General features: G+C 35.9%; 1 protein-coding gene across 3 annotated transcripts; it reads left to right on the plus strand.

The window, feature by feature from the left end:
- The first annotated feature begins 1,161 nt into the window (after positions 1-1,161).
- Positions 1,162-15,675, plus strand: LOC147405129 (FAD/NAD(P)-binding oxidoreductase family protein). Of its 3 annotated transcripts, XM_086441296.1 has the most exons (16): positions 1,163-1,487; positions 1,679-1,840; positions 6,232-6,411; positions 6,610-6,667; positions 7,843-7,893; positions 8,848-8,930; positions 9,184-9,271; positions 10,012-10,056; positions 10,159-10,233; positions 10,394-10,462; positions 12,049-12,164; positions 12,955-13,067; positions 13,877-13,956; positions 14,321-14,441; positions 15,003-15,069; positions 15,343-15,675. In XM_086441296.1, the coding sequence occupies exons 1-16, from the start codon at positions 1,222-1,224 to the stop codon at positions 15,476-15,478; spliced, it is 1,710 nt and encodes a 569-aa protein (XP_086297422.1). In that variant the 5' UTR covers positions 1,163-1,221; the 3' UTR covers positions 15,479-15,675. The 3 variants fall into 3 exon arrangements, 1 of the variants encoding a protein (XP_086297422.1); XR_015178075.1 differs by lacking the exon at positions 13,877-13,956 and having other exon boundaries at positions 1,162-1,487; positions 15,343-15,414; XR_015178074.1 differs by lacking the exon at positions 15,343-15,675 and having other exon boundaries at positions 1,162-1,487; positions 13,877-13,973.
- The last annotated feature ends 217 nt before the right edge of the window (positions 15,676-15,892 follow it).

Here is a 15,892-nt window from a genome sequence, read left to right on the forward strand (position 1 = left end):
ACAGTGAATGAGAAGTTTGGCGGCTATTGCTGGATGTGAAGTTCTTATCTCTATCATTTCACATGAGCTCCGGGCATTCTTTATGGGATCAAGTTAGCAATCTCTAAAGGATGCTCTAAGATTCAAATCCAATATGATTTCTTGCAAGCTATCCAAGTCATGAAGGGTAGGTGGAACTCCCCGTGGAGTGTTCTTCACATGGTCCTTGTTATAAGGAACTTGCTTCACAGTTTCAGTGAAGTTTCCTTCTCCCATGTCTTTAAAGAGGCCAATAGGGTTGTCAACATGCTTGCTTCCTATCAGAATAATTTAGGTTGTACTGAATTAGATTGTGAGTCGCTCTCTAATGACCTTGTCTCTGTTATTTTTCAAGATGTCTGTGGTGTTTCGATCTTCGGTTGTAGTTGGTCTGGATCTGCCTTAACCTTGTTGACCTTTCAAAAAAAAAAAAAAAAATGTAAAAACGATGTAATAATAATAAATTTTCAAATGGGTTAAAAGTTTTGGATTGAGTTGATTTTTTGTGTGGATGATCTCTATAATAATGACAAAAAAAAAAAAAAAAAAATCAGTCTAATCTGAAACTTCCAACCTTATTAAAAGTGATTTAGAATGTGGATCATTAATTTTTTATTACTAATTTACAAATCACTTTTGATAAACTTAGAAGTTTTAGATTAAGTTGATTTTTAGTGAGATTTATCTTCTCATTATAATGACCATCCACACAAAAAATCAGTTCAATCCAAAACTTCTAACCTCTATTTTGAAAATCATTGTTTTTCCGTATGTCCCAGGATCACCCCCAATTATTAAGCTCATTATATTGTCTTATTCAAAATGTGGGACCCATCAAAATTAAAAACAACGTGGCCCCAAAAGTTAGAACGGTACCAAATCAAATCGGCCACGTTTCACGATTTTTTGTGAAGAATTGCGACACGTTAACGACCTGCAAAACAAACAGATGCTTGGGGGACACTTTTTTTTTGTTGTTGATAAAAGTGACATTTTTACGGGGTGACGTGCTCTTAAACCGTAGATTCTTTTTAGTCGTATCTCGAGGAAAACATCTACGATTATGTGCCCGCCTCGTCAAAATGTCACTCCACCATTAGTGGAACACAAAAACAACTTTGATAAAAAATAGAGAGTTAGAATTTCAGACTTTCTGTAATTGGAGAAGGTGAGTGTGAGAGTGAGAGTGAGAGTCAAAGAACAATGTGGCGAAGGGGCTTCAGCAGCAGCAGCAGCAATGCACGTGCGTCACTAACATCGAAGGGCAAGAAATGGGACGCAATAGTCATTGGAGGAGGCCACAACGGCTTGGCTGCGGCCGCGTACTTGGCTCGAGCCGGCCTATCCGTCGCCGTTCTTGAGCGGCGCCATCTCATTGGCGGCGCGGCTGTCACTGAAGAACTCGTCCCAGGCTTCAAATTCTCTCGTTGTAGCTATCTCCAAAGCCTCCTCCGCCCCTCCATCATCAGGTCTTCACCAACTCTGTCTTTCGTTCTTCCTTAATTGATCGACTGTAACGATTCAATTAGCCCTAATTTCTACTTGTCGATCTTGTTTGTGTTTGGTGGAAGCAAATCGATCGTGTTTAGCAGAATTTTTGTACTTTTTCTTTTATATCTGAATAATCTGTTGTGCTTTTTAATTTTAATTTTTTGAAAAGGGAATTAGAGTTGGGAAGGCATGGATTGAAGCTGTTAAAGAGGAATCCTTCATCATTCACACCTTGTCTTGATGGACGTTATCTTCTTTTGGGGCACGAAGCATCTCTAAATCATTCAGAGATATCTAAGTTCTCAAAAATAGATGCGGAAGCGTACCCGAGGTTCAATTACTCGTCTTCATGATTTACATACATTCTGAGATTTGGATTAAAAATGTTAAGTTTCCCGAGATTAATAGACCATAGGTTTCAACACATCATGACCTACTAATACTCTAATTGTTAATGTGGTATTTATTACTTATAAAAAAAATTGTTAATTTGTTTTTTTACAAGATCAATCAATAAATAAAGCAATTGACTTTATTAAGAAACCAATTACTGTTTTTTTGAAGATTTTATTAGAAGATGGGGTTGGGTGTGTTGTTTTGTTGGCCATGTCGACCGCCTTTCTGTTATCAATAAAATTATTTGTGTTAGAAGATTAGGGCTAAGGGGAGAATGAGGAAAATAGAGAAGAGAATGAATCGATTACCCCCAATAGGGTTCGGCCTCTCTTTCGTATTAAAAACATGTGGTTGGTTGTGTGGGCTTAAGTATTGGGTTCACATGACATTAAATAAGAACTCTAACACTCCCCCTCAAGCTGGAGCATACAAATCCAATATGTCCAGCTTGGTACAAAAAGTAATAAAGGAACTCTTAGACAATGGTTTTGTGAGAGCATCTCCTAATTGATTTTCTGACTTGATATAAGGAATAGATATCTTCTTAGTCATCACAATATCATGAATAAAGTGATAATCAACGTCAATATGCTTGGTTCTCTCGTGGAATACTGGATTACTAGTTATAAAACTAGCAGTTTAGTTATTACAATACATAGGCATAAAAGTAGGAACTTTAATTCCCATCTCCTTTAGAAGACTCTGAACCCAAAGTATCTCACATGCAGTATATGCCTTCATCCCATATTCTGCTTCATCATTAGAACGAGCTACAACTTGTATTTTACTGCGCTAAGTCACGAAATTACCTCCCACGAAGGTACAATACCCAGAAGTAGATCTACAATCAATCATGTTCCCCACCCAATCTACATCATCAACATCTAAGAAGCTAGTAATGGGTATAAGAGGTGAAGGTCAGTATAATAATCCATTATCTAGTGACCCCTTTAGTTACCTTAACATCCTAAACATAATATCCCAATGAGTCTGTCGTGGATCATGCATAAATTGGCTAACTACTCCCACAATAAAGGTAATATCTGGGAAAGTGACAGTCAGGTAGATTAGTTTGCCAACTAACTTATGGTAACGCCCTGTATTAAGATAGATTTCCCCCTGTTCAACATCAAGCTTAGTAGAGGGATCCATAGGAGTATCAGCTGGTGTAAAAACCAAAGTACTAGTCTCGGATAACAAATCTAGAACATACTTCTTTTGAGACAAACTAATGCCTTCTTTGGAGCGAGCTACTTCAATACTTAAGAAGCAGTGAAGAAGACCCAAGTTTTTAGTGTGAAATTGTTTGGCTAGATGAGTCTTCAAATATGAGATACCACTAAGATCACTTCCAGTGATGATGATGTCATCCACATAAACTATTAACATAATAATTCCACCGGAAGTGTACCTCATTGTTCACTTAGAAAAACATTGTTCACAAGAACTATTCACATAGAAAGCACTGTTCACAGAATACTATCCATCATGATTTTTAAACTCATCCGAGACCGAGACGTATCGCCCGAGTTAACTCAGTATCGGACCTGAATGAGACCAACTCACAAAGTCATTTTTTGACCGAGATTTACGACTCACGTTCAACTTTTTGATTTGTCTCACGAGACGTATCAAACGTATCGGAAAACTCGTCTGAGACGACTCGGTATCAGAGCTGAACGAGACGAGACAAGATACCAAGTTTAAAAACCATGCTATCCATGTAGAAAACACTGTTCACGAGTACTATTCACATGCCACTATTTACCAAAAAAAATTATTTTAAAAAATTGAATTTTGTGGTTTCAAAACCATCTACCAATTCTCCAATCATTCGTAAACACCTTAAACAAACATAAATGAAGCCCTAAATAAACGTCTAGGTGTAAACAAACAAACTTCAAACACCTAATCCTTTTTGGAACCAAGGCCTTAAGGTTTGGAAGTACCAGATTGAAAAGAGAAAAGAAAGGGATTAAGGGAAGAAAATAAGAGAAATCAAGTAGATCTAATGGTAGAAGTACTCTGATACCATGTTAGAAGATTAGGGTTAAGGGAGAGAAGGAGTAAAATAGAGAAGAGAATAAGTCGGTCACCCCCAATAGGGTTCAACTTCTCTTTTATATTAAAGACATGAGGTTGGTTATGCGGGCTTAAGTATTGGGCCCACACGACCTTATATAAGAACTCTAACAATTTACTTAGCAAAAAAATAAAATAAAATGAGAAAATGGATCAATCATGCATAAATTGATCAGTCGTGGTAGTTCCACCAATTAGTCACCAATGACAATAAATAGAACAAGGTGTGTCTTCATCGTTCCCATGGCAGATACCAAAAGAATGTGGTGACTTTTAGGTCACACTCCTTGAGATCTGTGTCTTCAAGTGAGATTGCCTCTTCTTCATTGAGGTCCCTCTTTCTTCAATCAGCTTCTCCTTCTAGCCACAATAACCTCTGATGATCAAGTCAAGAATTGAACATGAAGAGGAAGACATCTAAAATTGTAGAGAGAGAGAGAGAGAGAGAGCAAGACATGTTTTTACCTTGGATTTTTTATGCATTCTCGTGTGTTTTTCTTGGTAAAAAAGGTCTAATTTTCCATGAATCACTCTTCCTTTTATATGGAAAAAGGATGCGTGACAATGTTTGAGAGTGCCTTACTAATACTAGAGACACTCATGCTCGGTTGTTCAATATCAAAAGTTGGGCTTTGACATTGGAAACTTCGTTTTGGCATTGGAAGTTGGGTTCTTACGTTGAAGGCGGTGCTTTACCATCTAATCTATTTATGGAGGATACATATGATTGATGGTTATGTTTTAACTTTGAAAGCTATTAATAAATTCTGACACTAACTACCTCCCACGTGGGACTGTAAGTGAGGATAGAACCTTGATGTCGTACTTTAGGATGCTTGTGCTTAGTCGAGGTAATACTTTGATTTATAAAATGACCCTACTTTTTTCATACCACCTTGGATGGGCCATGATTTGAGATTGAGTAATCAAACCGAGCTAATATGTTGCTTGGGACCCTACCTTGGATGTTTGGCACCTTGCCCGAGGAAATACTTGATGGGTTGGGTGCTCTAACGGAGGGCTTGTATCCGATTTATTCATGATCCGACCCAATGTATTTGAGCTATACCCTTGGCCGAGGTGTTGTTTGATTACCAGGGGAATTGACTATGGGCCGAGGTAAGAAGGTCATGGTCCTATAAGAGGGGAGAAGCCATAGTTGCACCTCAACCAAATGGTAAGTGAATATGTGTTGGACAAACTTCAGATTTAAGGTGACCTTGGATGCTCAATCCAAGGTGACCTGACATTGGAGGGTTAAAGGAAATCTTCAAACTGATGGACAAGTCGATGTGAGACTCCCATCGAATTGATACGAATCCTGATGCACCACATGGACAACATATGTGGTTCAGAAGATTTTGATTCCCACAAGGAAGATACGAATTATGAAGATATAAACTATACATCTTCAAAATTTACAATGTATTTTGGAGACTGCTGAGTTAACTATAGTGTTAAAAAAGGTTAATGGGATCTCAGCTGCGGATCTCTTGGGAAATTGGAATACCCTTGCTTATAGTATTGGGAAGAAACCTAATGATGCTAAGCCATTGCGAAAGAGTCCTAATGGGGGTGGGTCATACTGAATTTATATTATGGTGTCATTGGCTCATTGAGCTCAACCAAATTTTGTGGTCTCTTTCAAAATGAATGAGGTGGAATTCGTAATTCTTCAAAAGAAAGCATATTTGGGTGAAACGTTTGTTCGAGGCTAAATTTTGACAGCCCAATAGGGATAGAGAATGAACCCTTAGAAAGTTAAATGCAATCAAGTGGGCAGAAAGCCTTGACAGAAGGCTTTTGGAGTCATGCGTAAGTAAACGGATTAGAAAGCTGGGTTAGGGCTGGACCAATACTTTTATTGCGCCTAAAAGAGTACAAATGATTTACCCTCCTTTGCAAAGGGAGCTATTTTTAGAAACTCTTTAAGTCTTTGTACATAGCTAATTTTCTTCTATACTTTGTGCATTTGTGCTTTCATTGTAATACATGCATACTTAAGCACATATAAACAAATACTATAATTTCAACAAGAAGTTCATTTTTTGTTCTTTTGCTTAAGAAAAATTTAAGTTTAATGATATGATGATTTTGTGTTTCTTGTTTTGAAGATGTCAATACCTTTTTTTTTTTCAATTTCCTGTTTTCTGTTTCTTTGAATTTAAGTTCTTTCTCTCTTGAGCTCCCCATCTTTGACTTGTTCCCTCTGATGTAAACTATGTATGGCTTTCTAACATGTAGATACGAAACCCAGCTACTAAAATTTTGTCAAATAATGGATTCTCTTTTGGATTCACCCCCTCCTGAAATTTTGCATGGTGCTTCATCCTTAACTGATCGATTGAGGGATAAGTTGCAAAAGTCAGTATTTTGGGCTCGTTGTATGCAGCAGCCTCTCTCCCTGGGGCAAAAAGATGTGGTGTAAGTGGTCTTTTCTCTGACACATGGATCATCCTTTTCTACACTAGTATGTCTCTGTGATCTGTTTTGTTCAAACAGAAATCAAACTGGTGAAACATGCATGTCAAATATACTTTAATCACTTTTAAGTCTTTCCTGGGTCCCTCTTCCAAAATCTTTTTTATCCCTATGTTGATATGTGTTGAATTATTTTGACAGGGACTTTATGGATCTTTTATTAGCCCCAGCATCAAAGGTTTTGAATAACTGGTTCGAGGTGGTCTTATTCTCTTAATTACTTGGTATATAGTATTGGAGTCAAGTATTTTTAACCAGCCTTTGTCAACTATTTGGACTTCGTTATGCTTCTCTCATTTTGACAGGGACATTTTGCTTTTGAATTGTTAATGTGTTTAAGTTCACGTTCCTCTAGAAAGAGTATCAATTTTCTCTCTTTATGTTGGTTGGTTTCTTTATTTCTTTCTCTGTGATTTATGTACTGGTTAGTTTCTTAATAACCTGCCTTTTTCATTATCACCGTTTTAGTTATTGTCATTCTGTTCTATTTTGTAACTCCGACTCTCTCTAGTCTTTCTCTTTTCTTTATTTTTGAACTAAGTTTTCTTGTCTGTAGTTTGCAAATATATCTAATTCCACAGTTTGGTTTAATGGGTTTGTCCATAGGCCACACTGAATTTCAACATTCTCCAGATAACCGACCTTGGTCAACTCCAAATAATTTATGTTCCCTGTTTGCCAGCAGCACAAACTGAAGGGTAATGTTATACATATGACAATGACCTTTTTTCCTACTTTCTACTGAATGCTGATCTTTGAGTTAAGCTCGAATCATAACTGTCATATGCTCATGATAGAAATGATTAACACATAGCTACCAAAGAAATTCAATTAGCTCAAGACTCCAACTTGAATAGAAATATTGAAGGGTTATGACTTAGACCTTTATTTATTTATTTAAAATTTTTATGTCCTTCCGAGATAAATGTTGGTTGAGAATCTGGTTTGGGTTAAATATTAGTGTTCAGTGGATCCCATAATGAGTAGGATTCCACATAATAAATTGAATTGCAGAAGCATTTAGGAATTTTATCCTTTTGTTATGAACCAATATTTTTTCTTTTATACTTACTATTTTAATATTTATTACCTCACATTGCATCCTTGTGCAGTGTTCAATAATGGGAAACCTTTCTATGCTTGAATGTTGTTTGAACTTTGAAGAATGCATTTAACTAATTTTCTAGTGGTTACAGTTCTTGTTTCTCACTGTTGATCTCTTTTGCCTGTGCTAGACCTTGATTGAGTTGCTATTCAAATGTTGTGGATATTCATGGTGTTCCTATATGATTTCCATTAACGATATAGTGCATTACCATATTTAGGACATGAACCCTAAGAAGTTTTGCTTCCATTTACGGATTGATTATGCAGACGGATGTACTAAAGGCAACACTTGCAACAGATGCTGTAATCGGTTCAGTGGTACTATTTCTGAGCTATTTCAAGTGTAGATATGCATTAGTTCTGTCAATATTTTATTTTTCATTCATTTGTATTGTCAGAAAACAAGAGGAATTTACAGTGTAAGTATTAGCTCAGATGAGTCCTTTTTCTAATTTGATTTCTTTTTTGGAAAGACCATTTTTGTTTATTTTGAACTTTAGTTTTTGGCTTTAGTTTTTTATTTTATTTTTTTCCTTTAGAATGCTTGTGCTCAATATTGGAGGATATTGCTCATCTCACATAAGCCATATTTTTTTCTAACCAAGGCTCTCCTGCTCTGAATTTTCGAAGTTATTACATTTTTTTTTTTTACATCGACTGACTATAAATTTGTTCATTATTGTTATCTATATTTATCAGTTGGTCTCATGAGTTGCAAATTAATTTCTATAGGCTCAGGAACTGGTGCCAATCAAGTCATGATTTGTATTGAGCATGATTCCTATCATCTGTTAGGTTAGGAGGTGGAGTTTCAATAATCAATATAATAAATTATTTCTTTAAGGTTTTCAAACAGTTTAGGGTTGTATTTTTTTGAGGATTTTGTAGGGAGATGGGAGTGGGTTTGTCATTTACCATCTGATTAGTTTTGTTGAGTGTGGTCATCCTTGGATTCTCTTTCTGTTGTTCATCTCAACCACATCCTAATAAAATTTTACTTACTAGAAGAAAAAAAAATTATTTGTGTGTCAGGTTTCTATAAATTTGTGAATGTCATCATGCGCTCTGTGAAGGTCTTGTTCTTAATCTTTTTTTTCCCCCTGTTAATGTTGCGAGTGCGGATTGTTTCTTCTTGCAGTTGTTATTTGAGCAATCTTCTTAAAAGAAAGATTTTTATGTGAACAATCATTGTTGTTGCCCTGATTTTGCCTTTCTATTCTTTTTGTTTCTCGTCGCTGCTTTTGATTATTGGTTTCTAAACATATCTTTTAGGCAAGTGTCCATACACCGGGCAGTGGATACGTTTTACTGCATCATGTGATGGGAGAAACTGATGGCGAGCGTGGTGTTTGGTCGTATGTAACTCATTTCCAGTATTTATTTAGATGTTGATGTTATCTTTTGATAGCTATGTTCATCGTTGAAATAATGAGCTACACAAAGTATATTTATTTATTAACTTTCATAATTCAGTAGGTATGTTTTCTCCTGCAATTGAAATGTAGGAGCTCTTCACAGGTGAACTGTTGTTAATTGGAACCCGATTATTCATGCATCACAACCAAGAAGCTTAGATAAAGTGTTACTAAGAACCAATATTTGTTGTAGGTATGTTGAAGGTGGGATGGGCTCAGTATCCTTGGCCATAAGTAATGCTGCCAGAGAAGCCGGGGCTCATATTGTAACAGATGCACCGGTATATTTTGCTTATAATTACTTATTTCCCGTCCTTCATAATGCCACTCCACCTACTTAGCAAAACAAATAATAATAAATAATGCCACTCCAGCTCGGTGAGGAAACAAGATGTTTTTCTACAAAATATTTTCATTAAACCACCACATTTTAGTTGGTCTTCAAGTTGGGTAGACATCAAATGCACATTGTATGGCATCCAGTAGTTAGCATGATGAATACTAAAATGTGGTAAAGCTCTTATAATACTTTCTTTATGTATCACAGTGAAATAAGTTAGGTCCTCTCATTTGCTTATGTATTTAGTTCTCTTTGTGAGACAACGAAGCAGCAAAGAGAACAAAACAGAAATTGCACACGAAAAAATAAGGATTTACGTAGTTCAGCAGTGTGCCCACGTCCACGGATCAAAACAAGAACAATCATTATTTTCTTTTCCCTTGGTTTTACAGCCCTAGAGATCTCTATTTATAAAACCGGGAGTTGCTTAGTGTGTCTTTCTCCCCAAAAATAGAAAAAAAACCCTTAAGAAAATATTACATCATTGCCTTTTTAGTAACCCTAAAAAATTTGGTCCAGGGGCTCCGCCCCCTTCATGCCCGCAACTCAGCGTACCGCCAACAGAATACAAGACAATTGTACAACACTCTTGACCTCTTTATATTGTTATTTTGCTGGTTGGTTTGGTTCCTTCCGAAGTTTATTTACTGCTGGCTTTGACCATCCACATTTGTCCATTAGGTTGCCGAATTGATGATGGACAGGGAATCTGGAGCTGTAAATGGGGTTGGTTTACTATTCAGATTATTGCTAGTGAATGGCTTTTGAACGTTGCATCAAACTAATTAGTTATTTTAATTTTATTGGAACTTGGCTGCAATTATCTAGGTATTGCTGGCTGATGGAACAGTGGTGCATTCTAAAGTTGTTTTGTCAAACGCAACCCCTTATCGGACTTTCATGGTAAAAAAATTTAACGCTGGTGATTTTCCCTGCTGACTAGGAGTAGCATGCAGAAGTTTGATCTATTACTAGAAAAAATAAAAATCAGAGATCCTGAGAGCTATTCAACTTGGCGTTCTGAATTGATTCTATGTTAACTCGTATTTCTTCCTATATACAGGAATTTGTGCCTCAAAATGTGCTTCCTGAAGATTTTTATCGTGCTATCAAGAACTCTGACTACAGCTCTGTAAGACTAGCTTTATTTCTCTAGAATGATCATGAATAGATACATTGCAATTGCGTCTATAGTATTGGATCTATTGATGAATAAATTCATGAAATTTTTTATTTTATTTTATTTTTATATATTTTGATTGTATTAAGGATACTATTACGAGAAAAGAAAATGGAAAGCTGGGAAATATTGTCCCCAACCTACTAAATTTGCCTAAAATGCCCTCTTTAGGAAGAATATCTGCTTAATGTTGGCAATTCTAAGTCATATGAATGTACCCAATGTGAGAAAAACACTAAGAAAGTCAATGAACTCAACATAGGTTGGGACAATCATGCCATATATAGAGGAGTTGGATTTACATTCACTCTCTTACTGATAACGGACTAAAGTTTGGATACTTATAAAATAGATGAAACCAACTCATGTGCATGGCATCCAATCAAATTTTATTAAATGCTTATCTCATCATCATCATCACAACCCCCCCCCCCCCCCCCCAAAAAAAAAAAAATTTGGGGTTCACTGAACGAATCTAGTTCCTTGATTCAATTCTGTCCAAGGCCATGTCTTTTGTTATTGCAAGTGTGTTTATATCTTATCCATTACCTCAATCCATGTTCTGTGTTAATTTATCTCTTCAACTTGTATGCTCCTTCTAATTGGGGCTATAATAGGCTTTCATTGAATATGACCAGACCATCTCGGTCGACTATCCCTTAGTTTATCATCTATTTGTGCTACTCCTACTTTTTCACAGAAGCATTTATTTCTAATTTTATTTTTCTTAGTCTTGCCATTCGTCCATCTTTGCTACATTTACCATCATCTTATATATATATGTATTAGGAGAATCTTAAATCAAATAGAGAGGTTATAAAAGACTAAAGAAGTAAAACAGGCAAAAAATGGAGAAAAATTGTGGAGAGAGGAACTTGTCCATAATTTCATTCACTTTACATTTACCCTGAGTAATTGTTAACCCAAAAAGGAAACGAGAACGCAGACATCTCCAAATTCATTATAAAGCAATGAGGCCTTCAAGGATACTCTGCAGTCAATTGGCTAATAGAAAGTTTCTGCTGTAGTGGAATCTGATGCGCCCAGTTGGCCTGCTTCTTGCAACCTCTTTACTCCAGCCTTTAAGAGCTTTTCATTGTTACATCCATTAAAGACTGAACTATGCTAACTTCACCGTGTTATATGTTTTGTTTTTTAATCAGTCATCTACGTATTTGATGGTTAACTCTTCAAATTTCTGTGCTGGGGTTCAATAAAGACATTAGTTCATGTTTTCACACAACAGGCTCAAAGCCGCCTTCATTCTTTTTTTCTTTCTAATTCAAAATTTTATTTTTTGGCATCAATAATGTACACTCTATGGTTCTGCCATTTCTACTTTTAAATTCCATCTCCAACTTGCCAAATTCAAGTTCTTGAACATCTATATGACTATTTTGGGGTTTTGGACTCTCTAACAAAACTAATTTAATTGGCTTTAACGTGATCATTGATCATGCTGATTGTAGTGAGACCTCTTCTTGATCTTCAATGGCTATGTTTATACCTAACATGACTGCCGTCTTTATCTTGAATAGGGAACGACGAAAATTAATGTCGCTGTGGATGGATTGCCCCAATTCCAGTGTTGCACGTCTACTGTTCGCGAGGCTGGTCCTCAGCATGTGGGTACCATTCACATTGGTTCAGAAAAGTATGCTACTTTCTCTGAATGATATTTTGGGTCCCCTTTGCTCAAGTAATCAAGTTCGATAATGGAAAAAAGAATTCACTTTGTTTCTTTATGATGGTACTATTTGCTATAGGAAGGGATTACTTGCAGACCACCTTCAACTGATTGCACCCCTACTTCAAAAAATTATCCATTTTTCACCTTTTTAAAACCTCCACAAGTTGTACTCCATACGATTTGGTTTTCTTTCTCTACCACTATCTCCTCTCAATCTCTCTCTCTCTCGTTTAGAAAAAAAAAAGTACTCCATGTTTTAAGAAAAGGAGTGCAATTTTTTTTGGAGCTCAATCATCCCAACTGAGTGCAAGGGGTATTTTTTAGATCTGAGGTTCAATGTGTTCTAAGTGATCTTCAAGTAATCGTTCCCCTTGCTATATTACCTTGATATGGAAAAGACACGATACATCTCCGAAATTTTCACAAAAAATTATATCTGATACGAATATTGCACCCATTTTGAAGCATCCATTGATGAAGTGATAGACTATTAACATATGTTGCTCCCTGGTGTACTTCACACTTTACCTACCATTCCTTCTCAAGGGGATTTTATGGAAACTATTTAATGGCTTCAATTGATGGTGGAAAAAGCCTCGAAGTCCAAAAAACCCTTAAAAGTTTTTTGAAGTTGGAATAGTTTCCCAAGTTTATTATTCGTGGTATTTGGATGCAGATTTTTAGACCTTTACTTGAAGACATCTAAAAGTTAAGGATGATTTTAATCCTTTTTATTTCTCTTGTTACTCTCAAGTATGGAGGAAATTGATAGAGCTTGTAGAGATGCTTGGAATGGCTCACCATCACGAAGACCTCTTATTGAGATGACTATTCCTTCTGTATTGGACAAGACAATTTCTCCACCTGGTACTAAGTACTTATTTTTACTGAATTGCAGTATCTTATCTTTCATATTGTTTTAATTTTTAAATGTATTTACTAGCTATATGTATTTATTTTTTTACCAATACTGAGATCACATTTTCAAGCTAATAGAACCAAAAGCTATGAGTTGCAAAACTTAATTGTAAGTTTTACTATTCTTAACTAACTTGTCAACTTGAAAGAAGATTTGAGGTGGATTAAGGTAGTGGGTTCGGATATGAACACACTTACAATAACAACAGACATGGCTTTAGAAAGATTTGAATGAAGGAAAATGACATTCAGCTGACCCTAATTTTTTGTGTTTAGGCTTGGATGATGAAGATGAGATTTGGGTTGTAGCACAAAAGTACTTCTGTAGGAGTTGAAATGAGTTGTTTTCACCATCCCTCTAATTGTATGGTTATGACATCGTACTCTGTGCATCTTCTATTAATTGTGAATAGTGAAAAAGGTTCAATTACTCAAGATGAAGGGCTAGGCTATTAGGGAATTTGACCAATCTTGTATCTTTGATTGCCTATTTTCTTTCATCTAATAACCTAATAAGCTAGATAAAATGCCCAAAAAGCCTTTGATCATATTTGAAAGAGTATTAAAGAGCTTAAATATTCAACCAACCTTGGATTCAAGCATATGTTCCATTTGATATGCTATTAATGTTATTCTTAAACTTCTCCACTTCGGTCTCCTAACTTACTTTGTACGAAAGGATCACACTTTCTTTTTATGTAATAATGAAAGGGTTTTTTGCTTCATATTAAAATATTGTCATGGTTTCCTTTCCATAGGTAAGCACGTGATTAATCTATTTGTTCAGTACACACCCTATAAACCCTTGGAAGGTAGCTGGGAAGATGTTTCATTCAGAGTGAGTTGGATTTTTATGTATGTTTTACATGTGAAGCTTCATCAGACCAACCATTGATTGTTTCTACATAGTCTTTGTTTTGAAATTTTAACAGAGTTCTATGGGTTGCTTGTGAGCATATGCACTTGAATACATGGTTTAAATTTTATAATATCGGAATGTATCAATTGATACATACCGTATCGGCCAAGACCAATATGAAACATGGCATGTTTTGGGTATGTATCGGCCGATACCATATTGTTTTTTTCAGAAACCGAATTGATCGATACGATATTTTAAACCATGCTTGAATATAACTTGGATTAGAGAGATTGTTTTGAGAACAAATTAAATAATATCTAACACATTTTTTTCTCCTTAGGATTCATTTGCTCAAAGATGCTTCTCCTTGATCGACGAATATGCACCAGGCTTCAGCTCGTCGATCATTGATTATGACATGTTGACACCACCAGACCTTGAAAGGGAATTTGGTCTCACAGGTATTCCACCCCATAATCATATACATCCTCCTTGGAATAATATTTCTCAGGTGGTTTAACTTTTTGGCAAATCTTTCATTAAACATAGAAGTTAAAAAAAAAAAGTAGGAAGTATGTATATTAAAAAGAAACCTTGACAATAAATCATTAGCATCAAATGTTGTGAAACCGCATCTTTCTGTAAAAAATAAAATAAGAAATTGATGTTCTTCTCATAGTGTAAAACCCCAGAATTGTTGACAGATATGGGATACATTTGTGGTAGAGGTCTACTCTAAATAGATTTGATTTAAGTTCCTTCAATATAGTTAATGACGTAATGTACCCAACTCTAGTTAATCAATTTCAAATACATAAATGTAGAAGCAAATGCTTAAGTGATGCCTTCTGCCAGTATTTCCAAGCTCCTTCTCTCTTATATTTTTCTATTTTCCTTTTAATAAGCTTCTAGCTTTTGATATAAAGGGTATTTGGCTCAACTTAACTTCATATAGGCTTGTAAATTGTGCGTATATTAGCCTCGTGACTCTCCACGTTGTTGTACTTGGATATATATGACAGGAGGGAATATATTTCATGGTGCTATGGGATTGGATTCACTCTTTCTAATGCGACCTGTGAAAGGATGGTACTTCTCGCAACTTATAGTTGTATATACACAAATGCGAATTTTAGAAGAGAACTTCTATTACCACACCAACTTTTGCTATCACCACCCCAAGATGTGCGCTAATTCTTAGGCGATTTACATATGAATTGGGGTGGCATTAGAAAAAGTTGGTGTGGCAATAAAATCTCTCTTGTAGAAAGAATTTCAATTTTAACTTCTACAAATCTTTCATCTTCCACATTTTCGTAGTCATGAGAAACAATTTTATATATATATAAATTTGAGATACAGGTCAGGTTATAGGACGCCATTGCGAGGGCTATATCTGTGTGGAAGTGGAGCTCATCCGGGTGGTGGTGTGATGGGAGCACCTGGGCGTAATGCAGCTCATGTGGTAATTGAAGAGATCAAGAGATCCTCGGCCTGATGTGCTACCAAGGCCTTCTGGGATTCGGGGAACTAATTCAAATATTGGGATCGACAACGTAAATCCTATTTCGCCAATGTGAATCTAACAGTCTGATTTATCTTTGGCTAAACATCTTTCTTTCTATCAAAGAATGGGTAATTGTATGAATGATTGTTAATTGCTTATATATTCAAGAGCTGGTCTCTTGGGGTGTATTGTTTGGGTGATTTAGACTTACTTTCCCACGTTTTGGTGAATGTTTGAGATAGTTCTCTTTGTCTTCAAATTAATGAAATACTCCCTTTGACCTTAGTATACACTAGAAGACTAATAGAAAATCACTTAAATGTCCCCTCACCTTCAAAGTCTAGTAAAAAAAACCTTGCATTTGTACCCAAAATCCATCTCTCTTCAACCTTTACCATGAAGTAT

This window comes from Akebia trifoliata, chromosome 4 (genome assembly GCF_017979445.1).
Source record: "Akebia trifoliata isolate Shusen 1 chromosome 4, ASM1797944v1, whole genome shotgun sequence".
NCBI lineage: Eukaryota > Viridiplantae > Streptophyta > Magnoliopsida > Ranunculales > Lardizabalaceae > Akebia > Akebia trifoliata.

Bases quoted from the DNA above. Each gene is read 5' to 3' on its own strand.
- LOC147405129 (XM_086441296.1), top strand. From the start codon at position 1,222: ATGTGGCGAAGGGGCTTCAGCAGCAGCAGCAGCAATGCACGTGCGTCA. The intron at 6,412-6,609 runs GTAAGTGGTCTT...TTATTTTGACAG, and splicing joins CTGGGGCAAAAAGATGTGGT to GGACTTTATGGATCTTTTAT. The intron at 14,442-15,002 runs GTATTCCACCCC...TATATATGACAG, and splicing joins AAGGGAATTTGGTCTCACAG to GAGGGAATATATTTCATGGT.